Source organism: Natator depressus, chromosome 3, assembly GCF_965152275.1.
Source record: "Natator depressus isolate rNatDep1 chromosome 3, rNatDep2.hap1, whole genome shotgun sequence".
Lineage (NCBI taxonomy): Eukaryota > Metazoa > Chordata > Testudines > Cheloniidae > Natator > Natator depressus.
The window spans coordinates 138,045,248-138,072,118 of NC_134236.1; the positions used below are offsets into that span (position 1 = coordinate 138,045,248).

Consider the following 26,871-nt stretch of genomic DNA (forward strand, 5'->3'; position numbering starts at 1 on the left):
CCGAGCAATATTTTTATACTCATCCCTGGTCATTTGTCCAATCTTCCACTTCTTGTAAGCTTCTTTTTTGTATTTAAGAGCAGCAAGGATTTCACTGTTAAGCCAAGCTGGTCGCCTGCCATATTTACTATTCTTTCTACACATCGGGATAGTTTGTCCCTGTAACCTCAATAAGGATTCTTTAAAATATAGCCAGCTCTCCTGGACTCCTTTCCCCCTCATGTTATTCTCCCAGGGGATCTTGCCCATCGGTTCCCTGAGGGAGTCAAAGTCTGCTTTTCTGAAGTCCAGGGTCTGTATTCTGCTGCTCTCCTTTCTTCCTTGTGTTAGGATCCTGAACTTGACCATTTCACGGTCACTGCCTCCCAGGTTCCCATCCACTTTTGCTTTCCCTACTAATTCTTCCCGGTTTGTGAGCAGCACGTCAAGAAGAGCTCTGCCCCTAGTTGGTTCCTCCAGCACTTGCACCAGGAAATTGTCCCCTACATTTTCCAAAAACTTCCTGGATTGCCTGTGCACTGCTGTATTGCTCTCCCAGCAGATATCAGGGTGATTGAAGTCTCCCATGAGAACCAGGGCCTGTGACTCTAGTAACTTCTGCGAGTTGCCGGAAGAAAGCCTCGTCCACCTCATCCCCCTGGTCTGGTGGTCTATAGTAGACTCCCACCACGACATCACCCTTGTTGCTCACACTTCTAAACTTAATCCAGAGACTCTCAGGTTTTTCTGCAGTTTCATACTTGAGCTCTGAGCAGTCATACTGCTCTCTTACATACAGTGCAACTCCCCCACCTTTTCTGCCCTTCCTGTCCTTCCTGAACAGCTTATATCCATCCATGACAGTACTCCAGTCATGTGAGTTATCCCACCAAGTCTCTGTTATTCCAATCACATCATAATTCCTTAACTGTGCCAGGACTTCCAGTTCTCCCTGCTTGTTTCCCAGGCTTCGTGCATTTGTATATAGGCACTTGAGGTAACCTGCTGATTGCCCCTCTTTCTCAGTATGAGGCAGGAGCCCTCCCCTCTCACATGCTCCTGCTCGTGCCTCCTCCCGGTATCCCACTTCTCCACTTACCTCAGGGCTTTGGTCTCCTTCCCCCGGTGAACCTAGTTTAAAGCCCTCCTTATTGAAAATTAGGAGGGCTTCTTAGATGTCTCAGTTTGAGCATCCAAAAAGTGGGCAGCTAGTCACCTTCAAAATGGAGGCCAAGATATTTCACCTTGATACAAGATAAAAGTCTAAAGCCTGTAACAGTAGCAGAGTTCGCATCACTTCCCTATAGCACTGCTCTAGGAATTGGCCAGCAGCCTCCTGAAATATATTTTTGGAAATTTTTTTAAAGGATGTGTCAAGAAAGGACATAATCTGTTTTACACACATGGCCTGTAGCTAAACCTTTGTCATGAAAATATTTTATACCCTTAGCTAACACAAAGCAGAAAGTGAAGTGACATTGTTGAGTAGATTTTAACATATTCTATAAAGGAATAAAAAAGAATTTATTTTTGGAGTTAACTTGGTAATGAAGGAACAAATGCAATGTCTCAACCTCATTTCATTTCTATCTTAAGGGTTAATGATTTTATTGTTACTGTTCTTCATCATGGGCAGCAGTACAGCACTGGGTGAGTAATGGTAGGTGTGCCTGCCTTTATTTAAAGGGAAACTACGTTTACTTTTTTTTTCTTTTTTACAATTAGTATAAGATTTTCATTGGCTTGTAAAATTGTATCAATCACCAATAAAGTTGTTTACATTGTCATTAACTCTGATAGACAAAGATTATTGAAGAAGTGTCCTTCTTGCTTGTTTGATAGGGGACTGATTCTCAGAGGCACGAGATACCTGCCTCTTCTATTAATTTTAGGCAGAGCTGCAAGTGCCCAGGGCTGCTCAGGATCTGGCCCATAGTCTGTAACAAAGGAAATACCACTGAACTTTCTACTGCATGACAGAGTGTGGAGATACTCACAATGGCTTTAATGTAAGTTTATTAAAAATTGGTTTAATTACCTACATTTTCTATACATCATTTACTAGTAAATAACAGAACTACTGTGAAAGTCTGCAGCATCTCTTTTGAATTCTTTTGGGGTGAAATTTGCCTTTCTGCAGAGGGCCCATTGAGTACCATAAATCCCCTAAGACCTTTAAGACACTGAAATCCTACTTAAGGCCTATTTTGCCCTCAAAATAGGACTTCAGGGGTTCATAGAACTTTTGTGGGTCTTCTGCAGAACGGTGAATTTCAATCTTATTGATTAGCACTTCCTTTGTTACAAACTATCAGTGCAATCTTGCAAGTGGTCTGCATTCAGAACTCCCACTATATTCAATATATGCAATTAAACTGACTAGGATAAAAATTCATAAATACAATATGAACCCTTACGCTTCAGGATATAAAACAACTTCTAACTGCCTGGGATTGGGAAGAAGTTTACCCAATACGGATATTACTGCAAAGTTGTCCACTGTGAGAGTTTTAGACCTTCCTCTGAAAAATCTACTACTGGCCAATTTTGAAGATGGATCAGTGTATTAGATGGACCACTGGTCTGATCTCGTATTGCCATTCTTCTGTTCCAAGAGGAAGTTATGAGCAGAGCACTCATTGGATGAGGCCCTAAATGCTATGTAGTGACAGTAAAATGTCAGCTCTCCTTCAGAAACACCAGAAGCATTCATGGTTTAAAAATGACTGGTAAGTAAAAATAATGCTTTGAACATACCTGGGGTTCTTTGATTTTTTTTAATGACCGTATTTTCGTTTACAGCCACTGTAATCAATGGAGTAAGTTATTTCTCAGCATGACTAATAATGTTAGAAACTTACCCTTAATTTTTAACTGTCTAGCTTTGTCACCGTCTTGAATGCAGAAATCCTACAGGCATCAACTGAGTGTTTAAAAATATGTGGGCCCTAAGGTCCAAGAATTAAACACTGCAGTCTTAGAATTTAGCTAATCTTGAAAAAAGATTTCTTGTTAGCTATCATAGCTTGGTGATCCAGTTATCTGGACTGAGATTGCATCTGTTTGCTCAAACCATTGCTGTATGTTCAGCAGAAAATCTCAGCATCCTTCCAGGCCATGCATGGTGATAGACCCTAATAAGCAGAAGGGTTAACATACCATGGAAAACCATTAAAAACTCAGCACTCCATAACACAGGATTTCTAATTTCCTTTAAAATCATGGCCTTCCTATGCTAAAAACAGGAAACTGAGCTGTGTAGTGGTAAAGTCTATATGATAACTGGAGGAGCCTAGCAAAAATAAACTCTCCTGGCACATCACTATGTGGAGGTTCTGATGCCCTGGAGAATCTCTCTCTCTTCACCCACCCCTCTCCCCCGCCCAAATTGTTAATTTTGATTCTGACTCTGCGGTTTCTTTCTTAATCTGCATTATTGCTTTTCTCAGCTGGTCACTTTAATAAGGCAGCTAGACATTGTACCTCCCCATCAACATCAGTGGATAGTAATAACAACTTTCTCAGGCTGACTTCAGGTTCATACCTACTATTAGAGAGTGAAGGGTCCCAACAGACATTTTAGCATATTTATTAACTCCTCCAGTTATCCCATAGGCTTTTTCTGGTGAACAGCTCGGTTTCCCTTAGAAACATGTTTCATAATTTTCTGGTATTCCATAACCAAGGAGACTGTGGATAGATTGGACAACCCTTAAAGGAAAGCTGTGAAAAACTGCTAAGAAAGAAAGAAAGAAAGAAAGAATTATTACGTGCTGAATCAAATATCTTCCTGCCTCAGTGACTAATCACAGCTGTCTAAATATTAGATTCATAACAATATTCTGGACTTCTATTGTACTAGTGTTTTACAAGCATTTTTACCCACATTGTACACATGGGCTAACTGAGGCCTGGAGAGGTTATCATCAGCATTTTCAGACTTGGGAATTGTTGGTGCTGATCACCTCTGAAAATCGGGCTAGCTATTTAGGTGCCTAACTTTAGGCACCTCGGTTTTAAATTGTCGGATTTAGTGATTTACCCAAAAATCACACAAGTCAACTGAGAAGATAAGAACAGAATGTTGGATTGACTGCCAACCTTATACAGTTTCCAGTAGTCCACAGCTCTCCAATACTGAGGTTGAACACACTGTAGTGCACACCACCTTGAATTTCCAAAGCATTCAGCCAAGATATTTTTTTTAAAAATGGGTGCCTGAAGTTAGGATATTTAGTCACCAAAATAAATGGGCTGTTTTTCCAGAAGTCCTGAGTACCCCACAGCTCCCATTAAAATGAATGGGAGCTATTGGTTGATCAGTTTCACGGATAATCAGGACACTTAATTTGGTGCATACATGTGGACATAGGAACCTAACTTTAGATACTCATTTTTGAAAAATCTTGGCTTCAGTCATTTTATAGTGTTATTTTTTTTTTACCAGTTATGCCCAGATTTTCAAATGTAAGTACACATAAATAACTGCACATCTAATTTATGTGTGTAAATGGTAAGCATGGCTAGGGTGGCCCTGACACCTCCTCAGAATAGAGGATTTCCACTCCCCTGCCTATATAACCCCTCTCCTTCCTGCATCAGCCTGCCCATGTGGCCCTGCCCTATCTTAGCCCACACACTCAGCCCCACCCCCTTCCATGTCAGCCCCCTGCACTAGCCCATCCCCTGCATGACTCTGCCCCGCTGTGTGAGCCTTCTTGCATTGGTCCACCCATGCTTGCACCACTGCATACGGAGGTGCCACATTAGCCCCCGCCCCTCTGGCATCCTCCTGCATCCACAGTCTCTTCCTATTCTCTCCTCTCATTTTCAATGGACAAAGCCATGTCTAGTTCTAAGTCTCAGACAGGAGACAGGAACAGTACCGCAGAACTCTAGGACTGTCCGACTTTGAACTGGACAAATGGCCTCCTTACATATGGCAGGAAATAACATATTGTACACAGATGTGGCCATTCCCATCCATGTGAACCTGAATGTATGCACACATATTTGTGTGGCCACGTGTACAAAAAAATAACTACAAAAAGAACAGGCGTACTTGTGGCACCTTTATGACCTGTTCTTTTTGCGGACACAGACTAACACGGCTGCTACTCTGGAACAAATAACTGATTTCCACATGTGCACTGATACATACATGCACATATATTCGAAAGTTTGGCCCACTATGAGTTTTAAGAGTCCTAACCGGGTTGCTTGCTTGTGTTTGAATCTCATCAGCAAGGAAGAATCACTACTTTTAAAGTACCTTCTGTTTCACTGAGACTTTGTCACCATATGTATTTACAACGTGCACAGCAATGCAATGCTATTTTTGTATTCCTGGATCACATTCATATTTGACCTCTGCCTTAATAAACTTTGTAAAATCAAAGCCAACCTTGAGCTGAGCATCAGCAGTTCTTGCACTGGGACTGAACAAGACACCAACAGTGTTTTTAATGGTTGGATGGCTAAACAAGACAGCCTTTAATAATGTTTTTATACATACAATACAAGACTCCTGATAGAAAGAGAATAGATATCCACACTGACCATAGTCTGTATTTTCCGGCTCCCAACAATTTGATGGCCAAAAATAGGGTGTCTATAGAATAAAACAAAATAAAACAAAAAAGCAGGGAATTCAGGTTAGACAAAGCAAGCATTATACAATTCCTAGACTGACACTGTTTTGTAAAGGTTATTTATGCTTTCTTGGGAAATCCACTATACTGTAAATCCAGCAATTTTGAAATAGGCATCAAAATGGCAAATTACTTTTGTATGCTTTTTTATGGTATTTGTGTAGTGTTCCAGAATGGCAGATAAGAAGAATGAAGTATTATTATTATTGAAAAACTACGGAACAGGTAAAGGGCAGCCCTACTTTCCCCAGGAACATGCTCACACCGACCTGAAGAATCAACGTTTAGAGGTGAGAAGTTTTTGCATTCTTTATGACCCATTCAATCTCTGATTTTGCAGAACTTGTGATTAATATATGTTAAGGTTCTAGGCAACTCACTAGTAGATATTTATTAGAGCTGGTCAAAAAGGACAGGCTGTTTTCACAAAAATATTCAAAATTTCAAAGTTGTATTACTGTCAAGGCCTTCAAAATGCACTTCTTTATTTTTCCATTTAAAAAAAATATCTAAAATGTTATTGACTTTTTTCTTTTATTGTAAACTAAATTAATTTTTTTATTTCAATAGAATTTTGTTTACATCGTTGGGGAAGATATCTTTAAGAGTTATTAATATTTTGTAAGAAATGAAGAAAATAATTCATTTTTGAAAAAGACTATTTCAATGAAAAACCTTGTTCGATGAAAAAATCAGACTGCTCTAGTATTTATATACACAGTATATTCATACGTATACACGAATATGAAATTTGAGATGTCATATTAGTATAGTCAAATGTCAGTATTGGTGTTGGTTTGAGCCTGCATTTGGGGAGAAAGAAGGAACTCTTCTGGGATTTCCCTTCGTTTTACTATGTATTTCCAGCCACCATCATCAAAGGCCTCACAGCACAATGAATCTGGTTTGATGACTTCAGAACCCATCAATGTTGCCCCAGGTGTCATCACATTTTCTTTCACAGGAAAGATCTTTTTGCAGAATAATGGCCTTTTGTCCAATTGAGAAATTTTCACAAAATATTTGTTTTTGAATTGTTTCCCCTGATGGAACTGGAAAATGAAAAATGTTGTCTTTTTTTAGGGTGGATTTTTTGTTTGTTTGTTTGTTTTATTTTTCCTTCCCCTCCCTCTCTCTGTTTTTCCTCATCCTCCCACACCCACACCTTTTCAGTGGTACAATGGAAAACAACGAGAGAAAAGGTGGTGAAAGAGAAAAAGGCAGAAAGTGAAAAGTGAAAAAGCAAAATGAAAAAACAAAATTTCAAAAAAAATGGTCAAAACTAAAAATTTCTGATTAAAATGTTCATGAAATATTGCTACTAAATGAAAAATCATTCCACCTGCAGAATTAAAATGACTTTGAAATATTTCACAGGAATATATTTTCCATTTGTCTGTCATTGCTAATTTATTGGTATTCACAGTTCTAGAGCTCTGATGTTAATTTACATTACAACTCATTGCATAAACTGAGGATCATTTTGCCAGGTTCCAATGATTAAATGTTAATCTTAAATAATGGCAGCCCACCCTGGGGAGAGACTCAGAGAGCCGTTCTCATAGCACTCCCATACATGGCGGTAAACAGACATGCCCTCCCACCCAAAAATCCATGCACAACTCTACACCTAAATTAGCAGAAGCATATGCTAATCCTTTTTTAAGAGATGCAGCAGGGCCCACTAATAAATATGTTTCCTCAAGGTACTTGGCAGCATCATGCCTGCTTTATCCATACGGAGACATACTGACTCCAGGCATGCCACTCTCAAAGCACACGCCTTCCCAGTCCCTGAGTCTGCATGGATGTAAATGCAGGAGTCTGAATTTAGCCCTAAAGCTGTACTAAAACAAGCTGACACTGATATCACCCAGAGTCTTGGACAGCAATCCCTTGAGTGGAACTGGAAATGTGTAAGCCATATGTTGCAGCTTTTCTCTCTTAGCCAACAAACAGTTCTTCCACACAGAGCAATAACATTGTCCTTTTCTTAAATGGACGCTATAGGTCTTAGTCTTATCTCAAACATGTGACATGCCTTGTTGCATCTCTGCAATTCAAGTATTTAGTTTACATCCTTCTCCTTCCTCTCCCAACCTTTCCCAGCATTTAAGAACTGGGTAAAATAGTGGACCATGAAGAATCTCCTGGAGATGAGGAAAAGTATGAACCCTAAAGACTTAGGAAAGGGGTTTAACTTATCCAAGGAAGGAAGAACAGAAGAGGGGGGCAGGTCTATAGAAATAAGAAACAAGAGATCCAGGGCATATTGTAGAGTGGGGTGTATGTAAGTGAGGCGTGGGATTCACTATAAGTGTGTGTGTGTAGAAGGAAGGGGAGACTAGCTGTTCACCTCTCAGCTGGTTAAGAACCTCCCAGAGCTATGCAAAGAATCTCTGCCCATGTTTATGATCTCCTCTGTGATGACCTGTGGTTTCCAAATGCGTGTGACTGCCAACCTAGGCAGAGTTTGAGTGGGTGGTGGAGTTTTTATCTAATTATTTTGCACACCTCAATCATCAACTGTAGTAGAATTATCTGCTGTGTACCTCACAATACAGATACCTTAGGGTACACACATTAAAAACCCCCTGAAAACCCCATTACATGTTCTACAATTTTCAGGCAATTGAAAGCTTTGACTGGGAGATTTACAGAGATATTGCAGTACAAGCATTTTGTACGATAACCATTTTCATAGAGAAGATTATCAAACATTAGCTTTTTTGAGTGGAATGTTGAAAACCTGAAGGACCTATCAGTCATTAAAAATTTCATTTTTCCTGAGGAGTGGCTGTCAAGTGGTTTGCCATGAATGAGTGGTAACATTCCCTATTTGCTACTTTGCCATAACATCCTATTTATAGCTGGAAAGAAGGCGGGCTGTGGAATAGTTTTGGGAAAATCAAATAGTGTTTATCAGCCCAGGCAGAAATAATGCTGCCAATTTACATCACTACAATTTTAAAGCATTTGGTCTACATGTATCTGTAATTGGGCAGGCAGTTCTATTCAGTCCTGTGGCTGGAGAAATAAGGTCATATCTAGCACCAAAAATATCCTCACAGACCCAAACTGATTGGTTTGTATAGAACAGATTGTCTCTATAAGGTCATTACAAGCTTATAAAAAGAGAAAAGTGGCTCTAGGTAAGCAATTTTATGTTGTCCAATCTGGATTATATTTTTATATTACTTTCTAAATTTAACCATAGCAATCTATATCCAGGCCCCTTCTGCTAATAAAAATGTATAAAACCAACTCCTGTAATCCAAGTATATATCCCCATATTACATTTACTTGCATTGGTATTTTGCTAGTAATTTAGCAAAGGAACAAAGAACAGTTCTATCTTGGCTCTACCATAAAACAAATCATCCTGCTCATCATCCTAGAATTTTAAGTATTGAAGGCACTTGCTAATTTTAGGGTTGCTAACCTTGCAGGATTGTCCTGGAATCTCTAGAAATTAAAGATTAATCTTTAATCAAAGATTATGTCATGTGATGAAATCTCCAGGAATTCATACAACCGAAGTTGGCAACCCTACTTGCTATTTCAAATAGAGAAAAACTTTGATTCAAACACAACACCTTTTCATAAAGCACTGTTAGTTTGTATGGTTTAAACTGTATTTTTAAAGGAGAAAGATACTATAGTTTACTTTAATCCCTCCCTTTGAATAGTTATAAAGGAAAGGTCTGTTCACCAGGGAACAGTTTAGTCTAATTAGTGTATATGGTGAGGAATATTCATGTCAAATGTAAACCTTTTGCTCCATATATTGTCATTCCTCTCCAGACAACTGCTAGGAACTGTTATGAACTCTAGAAATGGGGATCTATAATCTTAAAATATCATCAAATAAACAACAATTGATTATATACATATTAAAATGCCTCATGTTCTCTAACATCTGCATTGGAGGAACTCAAACATTTTCCAATGGTAGGTAAGTTTTGTTATCCACATTTTAAAGATAAGGAAACTAAGGCCAAGGGAGAGTAAGTGGTTTGCCCAGGATAAGGAAGTCAGTGACAGAAAGGAGTATGAAAACCAAAAGTGAAACCCCAGCCTGACTGAAATCAATGGGATTTTTGGCACTGACATCAACAGAGTCAGGATTTCATAACAAGGATCCTGATTCTCATTCTCACACTCGACTCATCAGACCACACAACATTCACTGTATGTATCTCCTGTAATGAATGGAAACCTTAACCAATAATCTCCATATTATACATAAATATTTAATTTTGTTTTATTTATCTGTTGTTGTAAGACTTGGTGATTTAAATATAATTTAAGAACTTTGACTGTATGATATTTAAAGGAAATACATTCATCTCCAAATATGAGTTGTACATTACTGATCTGTACATATTGATCTGACCAATAGACAGGGGTGGGATTATCACAAAGATACAGCATCCTTGGTCTTTGCTTAGAGACAAGGCACAAAAGTTATATCCTGGATTTCCTATAGATGCACAAATGGATAGCTGATACCAGGCTGATCAGACATGGCATAAGGACATTGGGTGGCGGGATGGGTTCCTGCTGTGCATGACAAAAATGAATATACACTCAATATCATTACATTTGTATATATGGTGCTGCACAAAACCTAATCTCCCAGAATAAAGTGATTTTAAAAATAGTACAAATGAAAGCATCTGAGTATTACTTGTGTTATATGAAAAGGTAGAGAGACTGCAAACATATTTTAAATATCTACAACATGGAAACTTAAACTCCATCCCATTCAACTGATATTGTTATATGTATTTCACATACAAAGAGAGACTTTATTAATGCAGTACTTTAAATTCTCTATCTTAACGCCTACTAAATTACTAGAACCACTCCATGCAGTAAGTAGCAAGTCTGACTCAGTTTAGCTTGTTAAAACCATAGCCTTGGGTGGCATAAACAACAGGAATAGATGAATATCTGACACAACAGATGTAAACTTACTAATGCCCGTCAACACTGATGTTTTGAAAATTTTTGTAGTTTAAGTGTATTTTATTGCATATGTTCATTTAATTTTAACAAATATATTTCAGAAAGAAATTATACCAAAAGCATGGTGGCCAACTTTTGACTGATGCCTAACACAAACACACCCAAGAGCAAACTCTCATACAGGCACAGAACTGCAGCAAAGAAGTTAGCTGCTATGCTTATGGGTCCTTTGAATCATCAAGGGCCTTTAATTCCTTCAAAACAGGAATGATGGAGGCATAAATAGGCATGCCCAGGGGAGAAAAGGCCTGCAGCCAGAACATGGGTGTAATGTTAACTCTGCTTTTGCAATCTACATGTGTGCCCTTTGAGAAGCTGCTTATAACACCTTCCTGTAATTTAGCCTTAAATCTTTATTAGGGAGCCATTTTTCCATTAATTAGAGTAGCAGCAACATCATCTCTTACAAGTTAAAGACTAAACCCAAGGTTTTCTATATGTTATGTCATGTTGTATAAACTTTTAGGCAGATATATCTATGTAAAAAAAAGCCTTAGGGAAAAATATGTTAAATATTTCATAAGCATTCAACTTGCAACCTCAGATGTTGTATGATGAAAATCGTCCATTAGGATAAATTGCCTCCAAGGGAAGAGATATTCATATTTTATTACAGTATACCATTCTTATTCTAGTACTATCCATCAGGAGGCACTGTATCCTAGTGGGGATAAGGCACTGACTGGATTGGGACTAAGGAGACCAGGTTTCTATTTGTGCTTCTATTAGCGACCTCAGGCAAGACATTTAACCTCTTTGTGGGTCTCTTTCCCCATTTTTAAAATGGAGACACATAGCTCTTAGCTGTTTTATAAAGCACTTTATGATCTATGGATGAAAAAGTGCTATGTAACAACTAGTAAATATTGTTTATCATCATTGTCCCGATGTTAGGCTATTTATTTATTTAAATTAAAAAACAAGTAAAATCCTTTCTGTACCAGGGATAGATGGTTAACAGTGTGGTTCTTGTTCAGACAGTACCAGTAAACATTTATCTGTTTTGGGAGAACACTTCCTTGAGACATTGGGAGCCCTAGGTATGCCAAGAAGTGCCTTCATGCACAAGAGACTTCTTCGGTATTTCTGAAGTTTTTAATGACTTATGGCAGTTCATTCAAATTTGGTCCTGGTGGACATGCTATATATCACCAGCTTGCCACTGAAGTGAGGAGAGCCAGGATGGGTATGCAGTTTGGAAAGTGGTCACACTCCTATCACTGGAAGGTTGTTCTGGGAAAGAAGAGTCAGGCACTTTTCACTAGGAAAGCAGACTTACAAACATGAGGCTGGATTAAAAGACTATTGGCTCACACGGAGTACAAGGAAACATGTAGTTGCATGACGTTCCAGGAAAGAATTCTGACAGGAATTCCCTCCTTCTGCTGGGGCAGGAAGGGAAGTAAATTACTTCCCTTCTTTCTAGGGTTCAGCTTGCTTCCCTCCCCACTCATACTTGGCTAGCTACACGTCCCACCCACTTGCTCATATGTTGGGGGTAGGTATTGTGTGTGCAGCTCCTGTTTTCTTTCAGTGCTAGGGCTGCAATGAAAAAAGCCCTGCTGCTCACAGACTTCAGGGGGACTCATTACTTTTTTAATTCCTTGAATGGCTGTGTTAGGGTTAGCCAAAATCTAGTCCTCTATGAAGTGTGCAACTATCTGGTAACTTTTAGATCTCCTCCTCTGAACAATAATATTAGGTGAACTGCCCCAGGAACAATTAGTGCTGATGCACCTAAAAATGGTACAAATTGAAAACACTTATTTCTATTCCCACATACTTTTTAAAAGCTGGGGGCACTTATGATTTTTACAGCCCTCCTGATGGCTACAGTAGTAATAGAAAAGCATAATTTTGGTTGCAAAAGGGCAATTGAACAAGAGGAACATAAGCTCCACTCATATTGTCAGCCATTCATACAGAGGAGTAGCTTGTTAAAAAAAAAAACAAAAACACCTGGAAATAATTACACTATCAAGAGAGAAAAAGGGGATTGGAACCCTTTGTCAGACATAGAAAAGGACAGAGTACATAACTGCAGCTAACCTATTTTCTGCATGGCAAGTCACTGCGCTGTAGTAGGAGAGTCTCTGCAGGGATGGACTCTGCAGTTTGAAGTATTGGCTACTACAAATGCTTTTTCTCTGTGTATCACAGTAGTCTAGAAATTGTTGGATTCTGTCCAGCCATGGTTCTATTTTTGATGCACCTGGGGAGATTTTCCACACCTCCCCAAAAAGTTAAAGTCAAAGTAAAATAATTTTACCTTTTCCTGGTTGAATGGGCCATTCCCAGCTCCTAATTTAACAGTTTTTGTATTGGTGTAATTTTGGTTAGAGCTGTGAGATTTTTACCAAAATAGTTATAAACTCAATTATACCAGTATAAAGCTGCCATGTATTGGTATAGCTTACCCCCATTATCGTCCATCAATAAACTATACCAGTGTAAGAGCATTTATACCTGTATAACTGTGTCCACACTAGGGGGTTGTACTGCTTTAACTCTTCTGGTATAGTTGCTGTAGTACAATTCCTCTGTGCAGACAAGGTGTAGACTAGTTAATGAATGCTCCAGTAAAGAGCTCCAAAGCAGCAGCAGAACTGGGCGACCACCTGGCATTAAAGAGACCAGCAGCCACAGCAGAGGATTGAGGGGCACTTTTAGAAATTACCTTATTTAATGAGTCATGTGTATATCCATCTGTCTTATATATGAGTATATGGGGCAGATCCTCAGCTGGTGTAAACTGATTAAAAGTTCCTCCCAAACATTTTCACCCAGAGTCACTGATTTATTTATTGGCCTATCTATTGTGAAGAAATGCATTCTACACATTATTGGTTTGCTATCAAATACTCATATCAGTAAAGAGGTTAAACACAAGGGCCTTCCCTGAAATACCCTGCACAGGCTGGCTACAGCTACTACCCCTGGATGGTAAGGCACACAGTTAATTTAATACTAATCCACCTTTTTTTCTGCCCCTGATTTGTTGTGTTATGGAAGCCTTATATTTCCCAGGTATGGGATATGAATAGATTAGTAATGGTGATTGTACTAGTATTGTAATACTAGTCAAATTTGTGCAGTAACACTCCCTCTCCTTGCCCAAATCAACTTCCGGTTCTTTCATGTTAGACTGACAGTATTGCAGGTATGTAGTTATAAATCTACACTACATTTTTGATACTGTGTGCTTTAGGCCAAAGATCATGCTGCTTTGCCAAAAAAGGGTAGTAGAGCAACAAGAGAATCATAACATATTAGTCTAGAATGTCAAAAGGTGAGGTGTGGTATACAACTAAAATGGTGATCATGATTTGAAGGTAGGATTACTCTCCAACCTGTCATGTTTCTTCTACACTTGAAAGACATTGCTCTTCTCAGGTATCTTTGAACTACATTTTCTTTTTTTAAAGTAAAAGTTAGTCTTAAATGTCTGGGGGATGATATGCTAGCACCCCATCAGACAGTCTTTTCTGGTTCTAATACATTTATCAAACGCCAGGATATCCAATCAATACTGTGGATCATATTTGTCTCAATGTACAGAACACGAAATCAAGCTGTTCATTGTATGAAACAGTAAAGAACTAATTTTAAAACTAGTGTAATAACATTTAAAAAGGTACAAATAAGTATGCAAATAAAAATAAAAACCTATAAATAATATATATAAAATCAGATGTATTCTCCTAATCTGCACTAGAACACCTGCTCATTTCTACCATGAACACTAGTGTGACCAACTGATCAACATAGAAATCTCTCACTATAAATGTGAGATCATAATCGAATATGTGCTGGTAGAAGACACACATGTACATCTCTCAGAAGAGGAAACATTCTGTCTGAAGTGCTCTACAGGGCCTGTGAGGAAAAAACCGTAATGTGTTTCATTCCACACCTCAGAACTCCATTGGATCTTTACAAAGGAGGGTCCTACTGAGGATTATGCTGTATGTAATTTTATTGCAGCTGTTAGACTTTTCAAGCCATTAGAGTTATTGTTATTTCAGAGAGGGACATTTCCACCCCCATATAATTTTAGGTACATATTTGTGATGGTCCTCAGTGTCTCTACATTTAAATTATTAACATACAGTTTCAGAACATAGTCCTATTAGCATTTTTAGGTATAAGATGAATTGATATCATTAACTGGGCCACTGAAAGGGGACGATACGATTACAGTTACAATAAATAGCATCTTGCTCTTAATATAAACCTTCATTTAAGCAACCCAAGAACATATTAAGCATACTTACTTGGAACCGGTAAAAGGTGCCATCATCCTTTAGTGTTAGAACATGGTCTGAGATTGGAAAGAAATAGCCATGGGCTGCCATTAATGTCCCCAAATGTAGGGCTTCCACTGTTGGGGTGTAGGGAAAGAAAAGAACATTTTTAAAAAATTAACCTTTTCTGTATTTACAGCAAGGGACCTTTATGTGACATTTCTTCCTGTCTCCTGTGAGTAAGCACCCAGCTCTTTTACTATTTAATATAGAGATGGTACCAAAATTATTCCTCTTCCTAATGAGTTGATTTGTATCTCTCCCATTCAACAGCTCTTCCTCTGCATTACCACTACCTTCATTACTGACTCACTCCATCCATTTCTCACTGAGAATTACTGCCATTGTGTTGTCTAACCCTTCCCTTTAGAACAGGTCTAGAAGATGACATGGTGTTAAAACAGCATGGGCTGGTACACCTTAGCGCGCCTCCCAGCTGCACCAGTGTGATAAGAGATTTCCCTACAGTCCTCAGTATAGACAATGTATTGAATGAAGAATGGCTTAAATTTATCTTAGCATACAAAACCACAGCCAATAAATATATATGCTAAGTGAAGGAGTACTTCTGGCACTTTAGAGACTCACACATTTATTAGAGCATAACCTTTCGTGGGCTACAGCCCACTTCATCGGATGCACAGAATGAAACATATAGTAAGAAGATTGTCAAGGTTCCTCCCCCACTCTGAACTCTAGGGTACAGATGTGGGGACCTGCATGAAAAACCTCCTAAGCTTATCTTTACCAGCTTAGGTCAAAACTTCCCCAAGGTACAAAATATTCCACCCTTTTGTCCTTGGATTGGCCGCTACCACCACCAAACAAATACTGGTTACTGGGGAAGAGCTGTTTGGACACGTCTTTCCCCCCAAAATACTTCCCAAAAACCTTGCACCCTACTTCCTGGACAAGGTTTGGTAAAAAGCCTCACCAATTTGCCTAGGTGACTACAGACCCAGACCCTTGGATCTTAAGAACAATGAACAATCCTCCCAACACTTGCACCCTCCCTTTCCTGGGAAATGTTGGATAAAAAGCCTCACCAATTTGCATAGGTGACCACAGACCCAAACCCCTGGATCTGAGAACAATGAAAAAGCATTCAGTTTTCTTACAAGAAGACTTTTAATAAAAATAGAATTAGAAATAAGCAATCCCCCCTGTAAAATCAGGATGGTAAATACCTTACAGGGTAATTAGATTCAAAACATAGAGAACCCCTCTAGGCAAAAACCTTAAGTTACAAAAAAGATACACAGACAGACATAGTTATTCTATTCAGCACAATTCTTTTCTCAGCCATTTAAAGAAATCATAATCTAACACATACCTAGCTAGATTACTTACTAAAAGTTCTAAGGCTTCATTCCTGGTCTATCCCCGGCAAAGACAAAATGTAGACAGACCCACAAACCCTTTGTTTCTCTCCCTCCTACCAGCTTTTGAAAGTATCTTGTCTCCTCATTGGTCATTTTGGTCAGGTGCCAGCGAGGTTACCTTTAGCTTCTTAACCCTTTACAGGTGAGAGGAGATTTCCTCTGGCCAGGAGGGATTTTAAAGGGGTTTACCCTTCCCTTTCTATTTATGACAAAGATATATATATACATACAGAGAAGGTGGAAGTTGCCATACAAACTGTAAGAGGCTAATTAATTTAGATGAGCTATTATCAGCAGGAGAAAAAAACTTTTGTAGTGATAATCAAGATGGCCCATTTAGACAGTTGACAAGAAGGTGTGAGGATACTTAACATGGGGAAATAGATTCAATATGCGTAATGACCCAGCCACTCCCAGTCTCTATACAAACCCAAGTTAACGGTATCTAGTTTGTATATTAATTCAAGCTCAGCACTTTCTCGTTCAAGTCTGTTTTTGAAGCTTTTCTGTTGCAGAATTGCCACCCTTAAGTCTTTTACTGAGTGGCCAGAGAGGTTGAAGTTTTTGAATGTTATGATTCCTGATGTCAGATTTGTGTCCATTTATTCTTTTGCGTAGAGACTGTCCGGTTTGGCCAATGTACATGGCAGAGGGGCATTGTTGGCACATGATGGCATATATCACATTGGTATATGTGCAGGTGAACGAGGCCCTGATGGCATGGCTAATGTGATTAGGTCCTATGATGGTGTCACTTGAATAAATATGTGGACAGAGTTGGCATTGGGCTTTGTTGCAAGGATAGGTTCTGGGTTAGTGTTTTTGTTGTGTGATGTGTGGTTGCTGGAGAGTATTTGCTTAAGGTTGGGGGGCTGTCTGTAAACGAGGGCTGGTCTGACTCCCAAGATCTGTGAGAGTGAGGGATCATTTTTCAGGATAGGATGTAGATCTTTGATGATGCACTGGAGAGGTTTTAGTTGGGGGCTGAAGGTGACAGCTAGTGACATTCTGTTATTTTCTTTGATGGGCCTGTCCTGTAGTAGGTGACTTCTGGGTCACCTACTACATATGCTAAGTATTACACATATTCTTATATTTACATTGTACCATTGTTCAGTATTAGGTCCCAGGATATTGGCTACACACTTTGCAATTATTACAATTCTCCTGTCAGGAGAGCAGAGCCATACTATAACAAGAGTGGGATTGTAATAGTTACACCTTGTACTTCCTATGGTAGTTGAGTTCCTTGGCCCACAAGGTTAAGCTATTTCTCCACCAGTCCCTCCATATAACTTTACAAGCCAAACCAGGCTCTGGAATATTTATATACCCATGAAATAGACACACAACAATTTCTGCCATTTGAAATTTTGACAATACTCTATCAAGGATGGACCAATGGCATGCATAATTTCACTCTGAAAAATCGGTTACAGTTTTATGTGCAACACAATGTTCAAACTGGTAAATGCCTATAGTTTTGCTTTCTTTATGTTCATATCATACTTTAAAAAGGGGTGACTCTATTGTTGCAAATTCCTAATACTTAATTACTAGGTTGAAATCCCATTCCTCAGTTTTTCAGGATGGATCTATATTGTATAGCCTCTCTAAACCCTGGACGTAGAAGTTTAGCACAGAAACACCAGCGAGTCTTTGAGGCATTGGAGGAGATTACAGTCACAACATCAACATGGGAAAAATATCTATTCAATCTGTTGTTTCTTGTCCTTGCTACAAAAGTTTAAGGATGGGTTAATATTGTGCTCTTTTACACTTTCTTCTGTTAGTCTTGGCTATAAGAATGAAACAGTTCTGTTAGCTCACCCATATTTCATGAGCAATATGTGCAAACTCTCTTTTCACCTTTCCGCTCACTTTAACACTTTCATCATGAGTATTTTAAATTTTTCAAGAGGATGAGTGGGAATTTGTAGCTGCCCTGAATCCACCCACCCCCAGAACCCCCTCTTGGGTTCAGGGACAGGCAACTTCCCCACTTAGCCCACCTAACCACAACCCCAATTCTGTCTCTGCTTCATGACAAACACCTCTTGCTCCCGTAATCTGCAAATTAGTCCCAGTCCTGCTGGCATAGCAACTGACATCCTGGAACAGACAAATGATTGATGTAGCCCAGCATGATGTCTCTGACAGTCCACAGTACCAGATGCTTCAGAGTAAAGAACCAAACCCTCATAACAGACATTCTTGGAACAACATGACCAGAAAGAAAGTTTCTTGACCCCAGGCTTTTAGTAGTTCTGCCCTGAAACATGATAGGATAAACTTCATATGGGTACAAACTATCTAATGTAACCACAGATATTCTTGTTTTTCATATATATTTATAAGCCATTAAATTCTATATCTTGTGCCAATGAATGCCAGAGGTTATTTTAAAAATAAACAAATAAACACCCCACCCGCTGTAATTATTTTAAAATCAAATGCCTTTTTATTTTAATATCCTCATTCTTTCACTGTGCAAATAGTGAGTAAATACCAGAAGACTCTCTTATCTAGCAGCTATTTAAATTATATCTCTACTTGTGTGGGGAAAAGGGGAGAAGAGAGAGTGACAGACAGATACAAATTGATTGAAAGAAGAAATCCACCAGTCTCCTTTTTTAAAGTAAGTTTGATTATGGATGGCTGGGTTCGCAAGGGGAAGGACAGAAAGGGTGGCTCAAATAGGAATAAATAGTTTTAAAAACTTTTAATAGGTTTATTTACAGTGATACAGTACAATAAAACAACTCAATGCCTTTTCTCACATCCATATCTCCTCAGTTTCTCTCCTCAGAGAGAGAAGGATCTGACTGGTCTCCAAAGGCATGATCCTGCTCTCATTGAAGTCCAAAGTAGAATTCCCATTGACTTCAGTGGTGCAGGGTCAAGCCTCTGGAGGGAAAGGAGAGCACTGAATGATGATATCATCATGTTGATGCATGTCAATAAGAAGCACCAGAAAGTTTCAAATCTTCTAAGTCTGAACATAAATTTACTCTTCTATACAAGATGTATGACTGTAAGGATTGCACATTTATATGGTTGGCAACAGTATAAAGAATTACAATAGCAAGGATGAAAAAAGAAAATATGAGGTTTGGAATAAATATAAACCCTCAGGGCATAAGCTAAACTAATGAAGGTTAGAAGGAAACAATCTGTAGGGTTCTTGTACCTTTCTCTACAGTAGCTTGCGGTGGCCACTTTGGGAGACAAGATACTTCATGAACTAGATGGTTTGATCCAGTAGAGCAATTCCTATGTAACTGAAGAAATGTAAATCCCATAGGAAAGCAAATTTATCTTTGAGAATTCTAAAGTGTTATTAGCAACATAACCAAGCAAAATCACCTTTAAATTTAAGTTTAACTTGGCAGTGTCCCTTTAAATATTTCTAATAATGCATACAATTGTTAATACAAAGTAACTTCATCAAAAGTACCTAAGTAGCTTAGGATTCTAGTCTCATTGACTTTCAAAGTCACTTAGGCACTTTTGAAAATTTTACACACTCTCAAACACACCTTAGCTATGTCTGCAAAACAATTCAAAAGTTATTAATCTCCTCGTGCGCTATGATTTTTGAATACACCAGTTAGCCCTTGAAGTTGGAGGTACTGAAAGAGCATATCTGAGATTCCGGCAGTGACTTCAATGAGGTTCTGCATGCAAAAAGTATTCAGGATAGGACTTGAAATGTGCCTTTACTCTGTGGTTTGTGAATGGGAGAGATATGGGAATAAGAACTCTAAACAAGACTATTAAATCATCAAGTCTATTGATTTAATATTGGTCATAAGGGACTCTCTAATCTTACAGAACAGCAAGGTGACACCAAAGTAATATGCTTTTTCCTTTCCCCCTTATCTTTCTTTCCGGGACTGCAGTCAGCAAACCCACAACCCATAAAATATTAACAGGTCTGACAGAGATTAGGCTGAAAATGTCTTTACCACACTGTTCGCTTAACTATTGCTAAGTCTCTCGACACTGGCTGATTTGACATATTATATACTGCATTGCCATCCATAAACATACGAGAGTGGGCTAGAAGCAGAGTTGCAGCCTCCTACACTGAGTTCTATTACTATAATACTTTGTTGTGAGAGTTGTCAGGTCATTTGTTTGGACACACTGTACATTTTCGGTTTTGAAAAAGATATTTGGGATAGGCCAGAATTAGTTACTGGTATGTGTGACATTCTAGTGCCAAATATAATATGGATGTAGCCCCAGATACTCAGAACTGTTGTGCTTGTGTGCTATGATTTTTGAATGCATCAGTTAGCTCCAGAAATCAGAGGTACTGAGAGGGCATATCTGAGATTCCATGTGGGTGTTGGAAAGAAGGAGACTGTGACTGTAAGGAGTTTGTGTATGGATAGAGCAGGGAGTGGGGGGACAGCAATAGCCAGGAGATGGAAACATCTGAAGAAGGAGGCAGTTAGCGGGGCCTGCCAGGTCACTCTAGATCAGGGGTGGGCAAGCTTTTTGGCCTGAGGGCCACACTCTAGATCAGGGGTGGGGAAATTGTATGCAGGGCCTGGGCAGGGAGTTGAGAGGCAGGAGGGAGTGCGTGGTGTGGGAGGGGGTGCGGTGTGCAGGAACGGGCTCAAGGCAATGGATTGGGGCAGAGGAGGTGTGCGGAGTGTATGAGGGAGCTCAGGGCAGGGGATTGGGGTGCAAGAGGGTGTAGGGTGCAGCAGAGGGCTCTGGGGAGAGAGTTGGGGTGCAGGAGGGGTTCAGACTCTGGCCCAGTGCTGCTTACCTAAAGCAGCTCCAGGGTGGCAGTGGTGTGCACCGGGGCCAGGGCAGGCTCCCTGCCTGCCTGCCCTGGCCCCAAGCCGCGCCGCTCTGGGAAGCAGCAGGAACCACGCCCCTGCGCGGCCCCTGGGGAAGGGGGAAGCATAGGGCTCCACGCGCTGCCCTTGCCACGCCTCCAGGTACCTCCCCCAAAGCTCCCATTGGCTGTGGTTCCCTGTTCCCGGCCAATGGGAGCTGGGAAGGCAGTGCCCGGAGGCAAGGGCAACCCGCAGAGCCCTCTGCCCCCCGTCGGGCGGCAGAGACATGGTGCCGGCTGCTTGTAAGAGCAGCGTGGGGCCTGCGGCACCACGGGGGATGATCCCGCAGGCCTGATCCAAAGCTCCGAGGGGCCAGATCTGGCTTGTGGGCCGTAGTTTGCCCACCCCTGCTCTCGAGATAGAGGAAGGTTGAGTATAGTGGGGGCAGGAGGAAAGAAGTTTAACGCAGCAGTCAAGAGTAAGGGATCCTGTCATCCCTAAACACAGTCCTTCCAAGTGAGCCTTGGGGTGCTTTGGCAGGACACTGATCCCACTTCTTCTTCAACTAGAGAGAGGACTTCCAATCCTAGAGTTATCAGTCCAACATCTTTTCAAAGCCCTGCTGCAGTGCCACAAAAATATATAGAAACACAAAGAGTCTTAGCTACACAGCAGATCAGAACTTTTCTAACCTGGGGAATCTGAGGAAGACATGTTACCAACTTTATAAAAAGCACATGTTTTTGTCTACGAATACTGATGCCAGAGGCATTTCACGTTCCAAGAATGCCTCAACCCACTCCCCACCAATGAAAGGCTAATACATGGGGCAATTATGTAATCTAGGCTTCTTCACGATACTTATTATTTCAGGAAGAGAAGGCAAATAAACTATCAATCAAATTCTTTTCAAGCAGGTGAACAACTGGCACAAAGATCTCTTACTGTCTAATATCAAATTAAGAAGAGACAAATGCTATTAAGCTTGGCAAATCAGCAGTAGAGCTTCTGCACAGAAAAAAAATCCTAACTCCCCAAAAGTTTCTGATCTCCAAAACAAAAAGTACTTGAGTGTACTGATGCATTACAAAACACCAAAAAGGCAACTCTTCAATAGGCAGCTTAGCTTCCCAACGTCAGATTCAAAAAGGAACATAGCAAGAAGGCCAAATGAAAAAGTATGGTAGGACTTAAAAAGCAAAATCATGAGCTTGAGAAGGAAAATTGAGCCAGCAACAGAATTGCCCTATGTGCCTAAATAAAGGAATTCAATCCAGATTCTGCATTTTTAGACATCACTGCAAGGGGAGTCAGGAGGTTTAGATTTGAAAAAGCTCCTTTCATGTCCAAGAATGACAGAGGAAGAGGGGATCACCACAGACTGCTGTGAAGTACACGAGAAGAGAAAGTTCAGTTGAAGAACTCTTCTCTGAAAGAGACCTTGACAAATACTTTAAAACATACTACCTTGCAAATTCTTCTTGGGTAAAAAGAAAAAAAAAGTTTGTATCAGACACTGAATATATATTCCGAAATCCTGGCGCATACAGCGAACAATGAGAAGATTCGGCATTACCTTATTGAATAAGTGCATACAGATATATACATGGATGTCAAGTGTGATACGCACACAGTTGCATGACTTCCAGTTCATCAGCCACTTCATCTAAGAATATCTGAACCAAATGATGCTCTCAGTTACACTCGACTAAGTTCACTGACGAGTTACCATTTAGGCATTGTCACGAATCTGTCATAGAATCATAGAATCATAGAATATCAGGGTTGGAAGGGACCCCAGAAGGTCATCTAGTCCAACCCCCTGCTCGAAGCAGGACCAATTCCCAGTTAAATCATCCCAGCCAGGGCTTTGTCAAGCCTGACCTTAAAAACCTCTAAGGAAGGAGATTCTACCACCTCCCTAGGTAACGCATTCCAGTGTTTCACCGCCCTCTTAGTGAAAAAGTTTTTCCTAATATCCAATCTAAACCTCCCCCATTGCAACTTGAGACCATTACTCCTCGTTCTGTCATCTGCTACCATTGAGAACAGTCTAGAGCCATCCTCTTTGGAACCCCCTTTCCTGTCCATGGTAGAGTGCCACCTTTAGGAGCTATGTGGGGAGCACATGTATCAGAGTCCATTTACCCCCTGCACCTCAGCGAGTGCTGCAGAGTGTGTCTTTCTAGCGGGTTGGCACTCAACCCCCCGGTCAAGACCTCTTGGCTGTTTTCTCCCCTCCTGGTGTCTCGGTGAAACAACAAACCAGCCCACAGACAGCAAACAAGGTAAACCAAAAGAAAGGAAAAGAAAAATCTGTAGGCCACTCCATCCAGGATATGTGCCTTTCTTACCTCAGAGGGGCCTGGAAGTATCACTGTGCACTTCAGAATTCACAGGGCTTCAGTGCAAATCTCAGTCTTTCCCCCCTTTTAGCTCAGGTGATCCACACCCTCCTTTCTACAAGAGTAGGGGCTCTGCAGACTGTCAGTTCTCTCTACGGGGCTGGAGAAGCTCAATAGTTTGTTCCTTTCTCAGGGTTGCCCCAATCTTGTCCTTTCCCCCCTGCTTTCCCCTCCACCCCCCCTTTTTTTTAAATAGTGAAGCAGATTTGACTGGATAGTCTATAGCAACCACCAACTATCACTCCTAAATACCTAAAAAGAAAAGGGGTACTTGTGGCACCTTAGAGACTAACAAATTTATTTGAGCATAAGCTTTCGTGAGCTACAGCTCACTTCATCAGATGCATATGCTCAAATAAATTTGTTAGTCTCTAAGGTGCCACAAGTACTCCTTTTCTTTTTGCGAATACAGACTAACACGGCTGCTACTCTGAATCCTAAATACCTAGCGGGTTATATTCTCTCACTATGCCCTGTGTCTTTTAGATAATGTAAAAACGCCTTTCTAAAATTACCTCATATTCCTGATACTTTGCTAAAGAACAATGAAACTTTTGTTACCTTAAGTCATTTAAATTTCTCAAAGAGCTTTTCCCCTTTCACTATAAAGATCTTACATACCCCAAGAAGGTGATCAATTGTTTCTTCTACGTTACAGCCCACACACAGCCTATCTTTGTGTTTGTTTATTTAAAAATATTTGTTTAATCCACAATGGCCAGTTAGTGATCGAAACAAAATCACTTCATTTTTCCTATCCAGCCCTGAAGTACATCATTATCCTCAACTCTGAGGCACAATTCAAAAAATATTGTTCACCTTTTTTAATTGATCCAATTTGTTGCCATTCCTCTTTTAAATTTTTCTGTAGTAGGCTTCTTGTGTTCCTTTTTACCCAAGGCATTTCTATGTGAATCCTTCCATTTCTTACAGCCCTTTTAGCTGCTTTGTCAACCATTTCTTTCCCTGTTATCCCAAGATGTGCTGGGATCTGAGCAAATGTTACATGTATCCCCATCTGTACTAACTCTGTTATTAGAAATATAATTTCACTGATTAAATCACTTGTACATATGGAGACACCCTTTTTTCTTGCCATAAGGCCTGATATTGAATCGGAAAAAATTACCACCACTGCTGGGCATACATCCCAGATCCAGTTTAATGCTAGCATTATTGCTACTAGTTTGGCAATATCAGATATTCTTTTAGATGTTCTAATTCTCAATTTTGGTATACAATATGCTGCCCCTATTCTTCCTCTTTTTTTTTGCATCCATCTTTATATAACTAACAAAAAGCTATTCCACTTTTCATCTGCATGCTGGTACACTTCATTTTTTATACCTATAGCCTTCTTTTTACTCCTAGACTTATAAAATAGATCTAAATCCACTTTGGACATCCATCCACAACTAATTTTTAATGATAAAAAGTTTTGACTGTCAATTTAACTTTTCCTGGTCTTTCAACTCCTGCATCCACGTTTTAACTGGAATGGCATGTGGAGTTCTAACATTGTGTGCAATAGGTTGCCTACTGAATTCCCCAAAATACTCATATTTTCTTGGTACTTTCATCATTGCTATTCCCATTAACTTTAGCCCAGAAATTTAGGTCCAGTTGTTTCATTCATAGTGCAACTGGCATTTCACTAGCAGCTATCTGCAGGGCGTATAAGGGCATGGTAATAAATGCACTGTACATAACCTGTACTAGTATGAAATCCAATTTTTTAAATTCTGATTTTGATGCTGATCCAAAAGCTGGGCAGCAACAGTTGATAAGAAGTCTGGATTAAAGCTCTGGAGACCATCAGCAGTGTTTTTTTACTCACCCCCCAGTTAGTGTCAGCAATACTTTTAAGGAGGTTGACCCTTCCTTTGCATTTATTTTTAACATAATCTGTCTGATCTTTCCAAAGTAATTTAGTATGAAATACTTCCACTAGACATCTAAACCTTTTAACTATATCTATTTCTTGTCCACACTGTTACAGATTCCTTTGTAGCTTTCTTTTTTGCAAATATCTATTCTTTGGTTAAAGCAATGGAAAATTTTAAATCCCACGCATTTCCCCAATCTGAGGTCTCTCATCACACTTTGTTGAGTCTCTTTTCTGCCACCTCAATATTCCTGTTCCTAACCCATAGAACATGACCATCTGCAAACAGAGTGACACGCACTCTGGCACTTACTCATTTTGGAAGATCATTTATCATAAGAAGCCTTGTGGATAGGGGGGGAGCAATAGACGTGGTGTATCTTGACTTTAGTAAGGCTTTTGATACTGTCTCTCATGACCTTCTCATAAACAAACTAGGAAAATGCAACCTCAATGGCGCTACTATATGGTGGGTGCAAAACTGGTTAGAAAACCATTCCCAGAGAGTAGTTATCAGTGGTTCACAGTCATGCTGGAAGGACATAACAAATGGGGTCCTGCATGGATCAGTTCTGGGTCCAGTTCTGTTCAATATCTTCATCAATAATTTAGATAATGGCATAGAGAGTACACTTATAAAGTTTGCGGATGATGCCAAGCTGGGAAGGGTTGTGAGTGTTTGGAGGATAGGATTAAAATTCAAAATGATCTGGACAAACTGGAGAAATGGTCTGAAGTAAATAGGATGAAATTCAATAAGGACAAATGCGAAGTACTACACTTAGGAAAGAACAATCAGTTGCACACATACAAAATAGGAAATGACTACCTAGGAAGGAATACTGTGGAAAGAGATTTGGGGGTCATAACGGACCACAAGCTAAATATGAGTCAACGGTGTAACGCTATTGCAAAAAAAGCGAACATCCTTCTGGGATGTATTAGCAGGAGTGTTGTAAGCAAGACACGAGAAGTAATTCTTTTGCTCCATTCCACGCTGATTAGGCCTCAACTGGAGTATTGTGTCCAGTTCTGGGCACCACATTTAATGAAGGATGTGGACAAACTGGAGAGAGTCCAGAGAAGAGTGACAAAACTATTAAAGATCTAGAAAACATGACCTATGAGGGAAGATTGAAAAAATTGGGTTTGTTTAGTCTGGAAAAGAGAAGACGGAGAGGGGACATAACAGTTTTCAATTATGTAAAACGGTGTTACAAGGAGGAGGAAGAAAAATTGTTTTTCTTAACCTCTGAGGATAGGACAAGAAGAAATGGGCTTAAATTGCAGCAAAGGAGGTTTAAGTTGGACATTAGGAAAAACTTCCTAACTTTCAGGGTGGTTAAGCACTGGAATAAATTGCCTAGGGAGGTTGTAGAATCTCCATCATTGGGAGACTTTTAAGAGCAGGTTAGACAAACACCTGTCAGAAATGGTC

General features: G+C 39.8%; 1 protein-coding gene across 6 annotated transcripts in view; it reads right to left on the minus strand.

Moving 5' to 3' along the window:
• Nucleotides 1-26,871, minus strand: part of RGS7 (regulator of G protein signaling 7) — a 411,985-nt gene that overhangs the window by 78,844 nt on the left and 306,270 nt on the right. For all 6 annotated transcript variants that reach the window (XM_074948899.1, XM_074948901.1, XM_074948902.1 and 3 more), the window contains exons 5-6: nt 14,936-15,042; nt 5,539-5,590 (exon numbers count right to left, since the gene is read on the minus strand). In XM_074948899.1, coding sequence (XP_074805000.1) covers nt 5,539-5,590; nt 14,936-15,042 — 159 coding nt within the window. The remainder of the gene's footprint in view (nt 1-5,538; nt 5,591-14,935; nt 15,043-26,871) is intronic.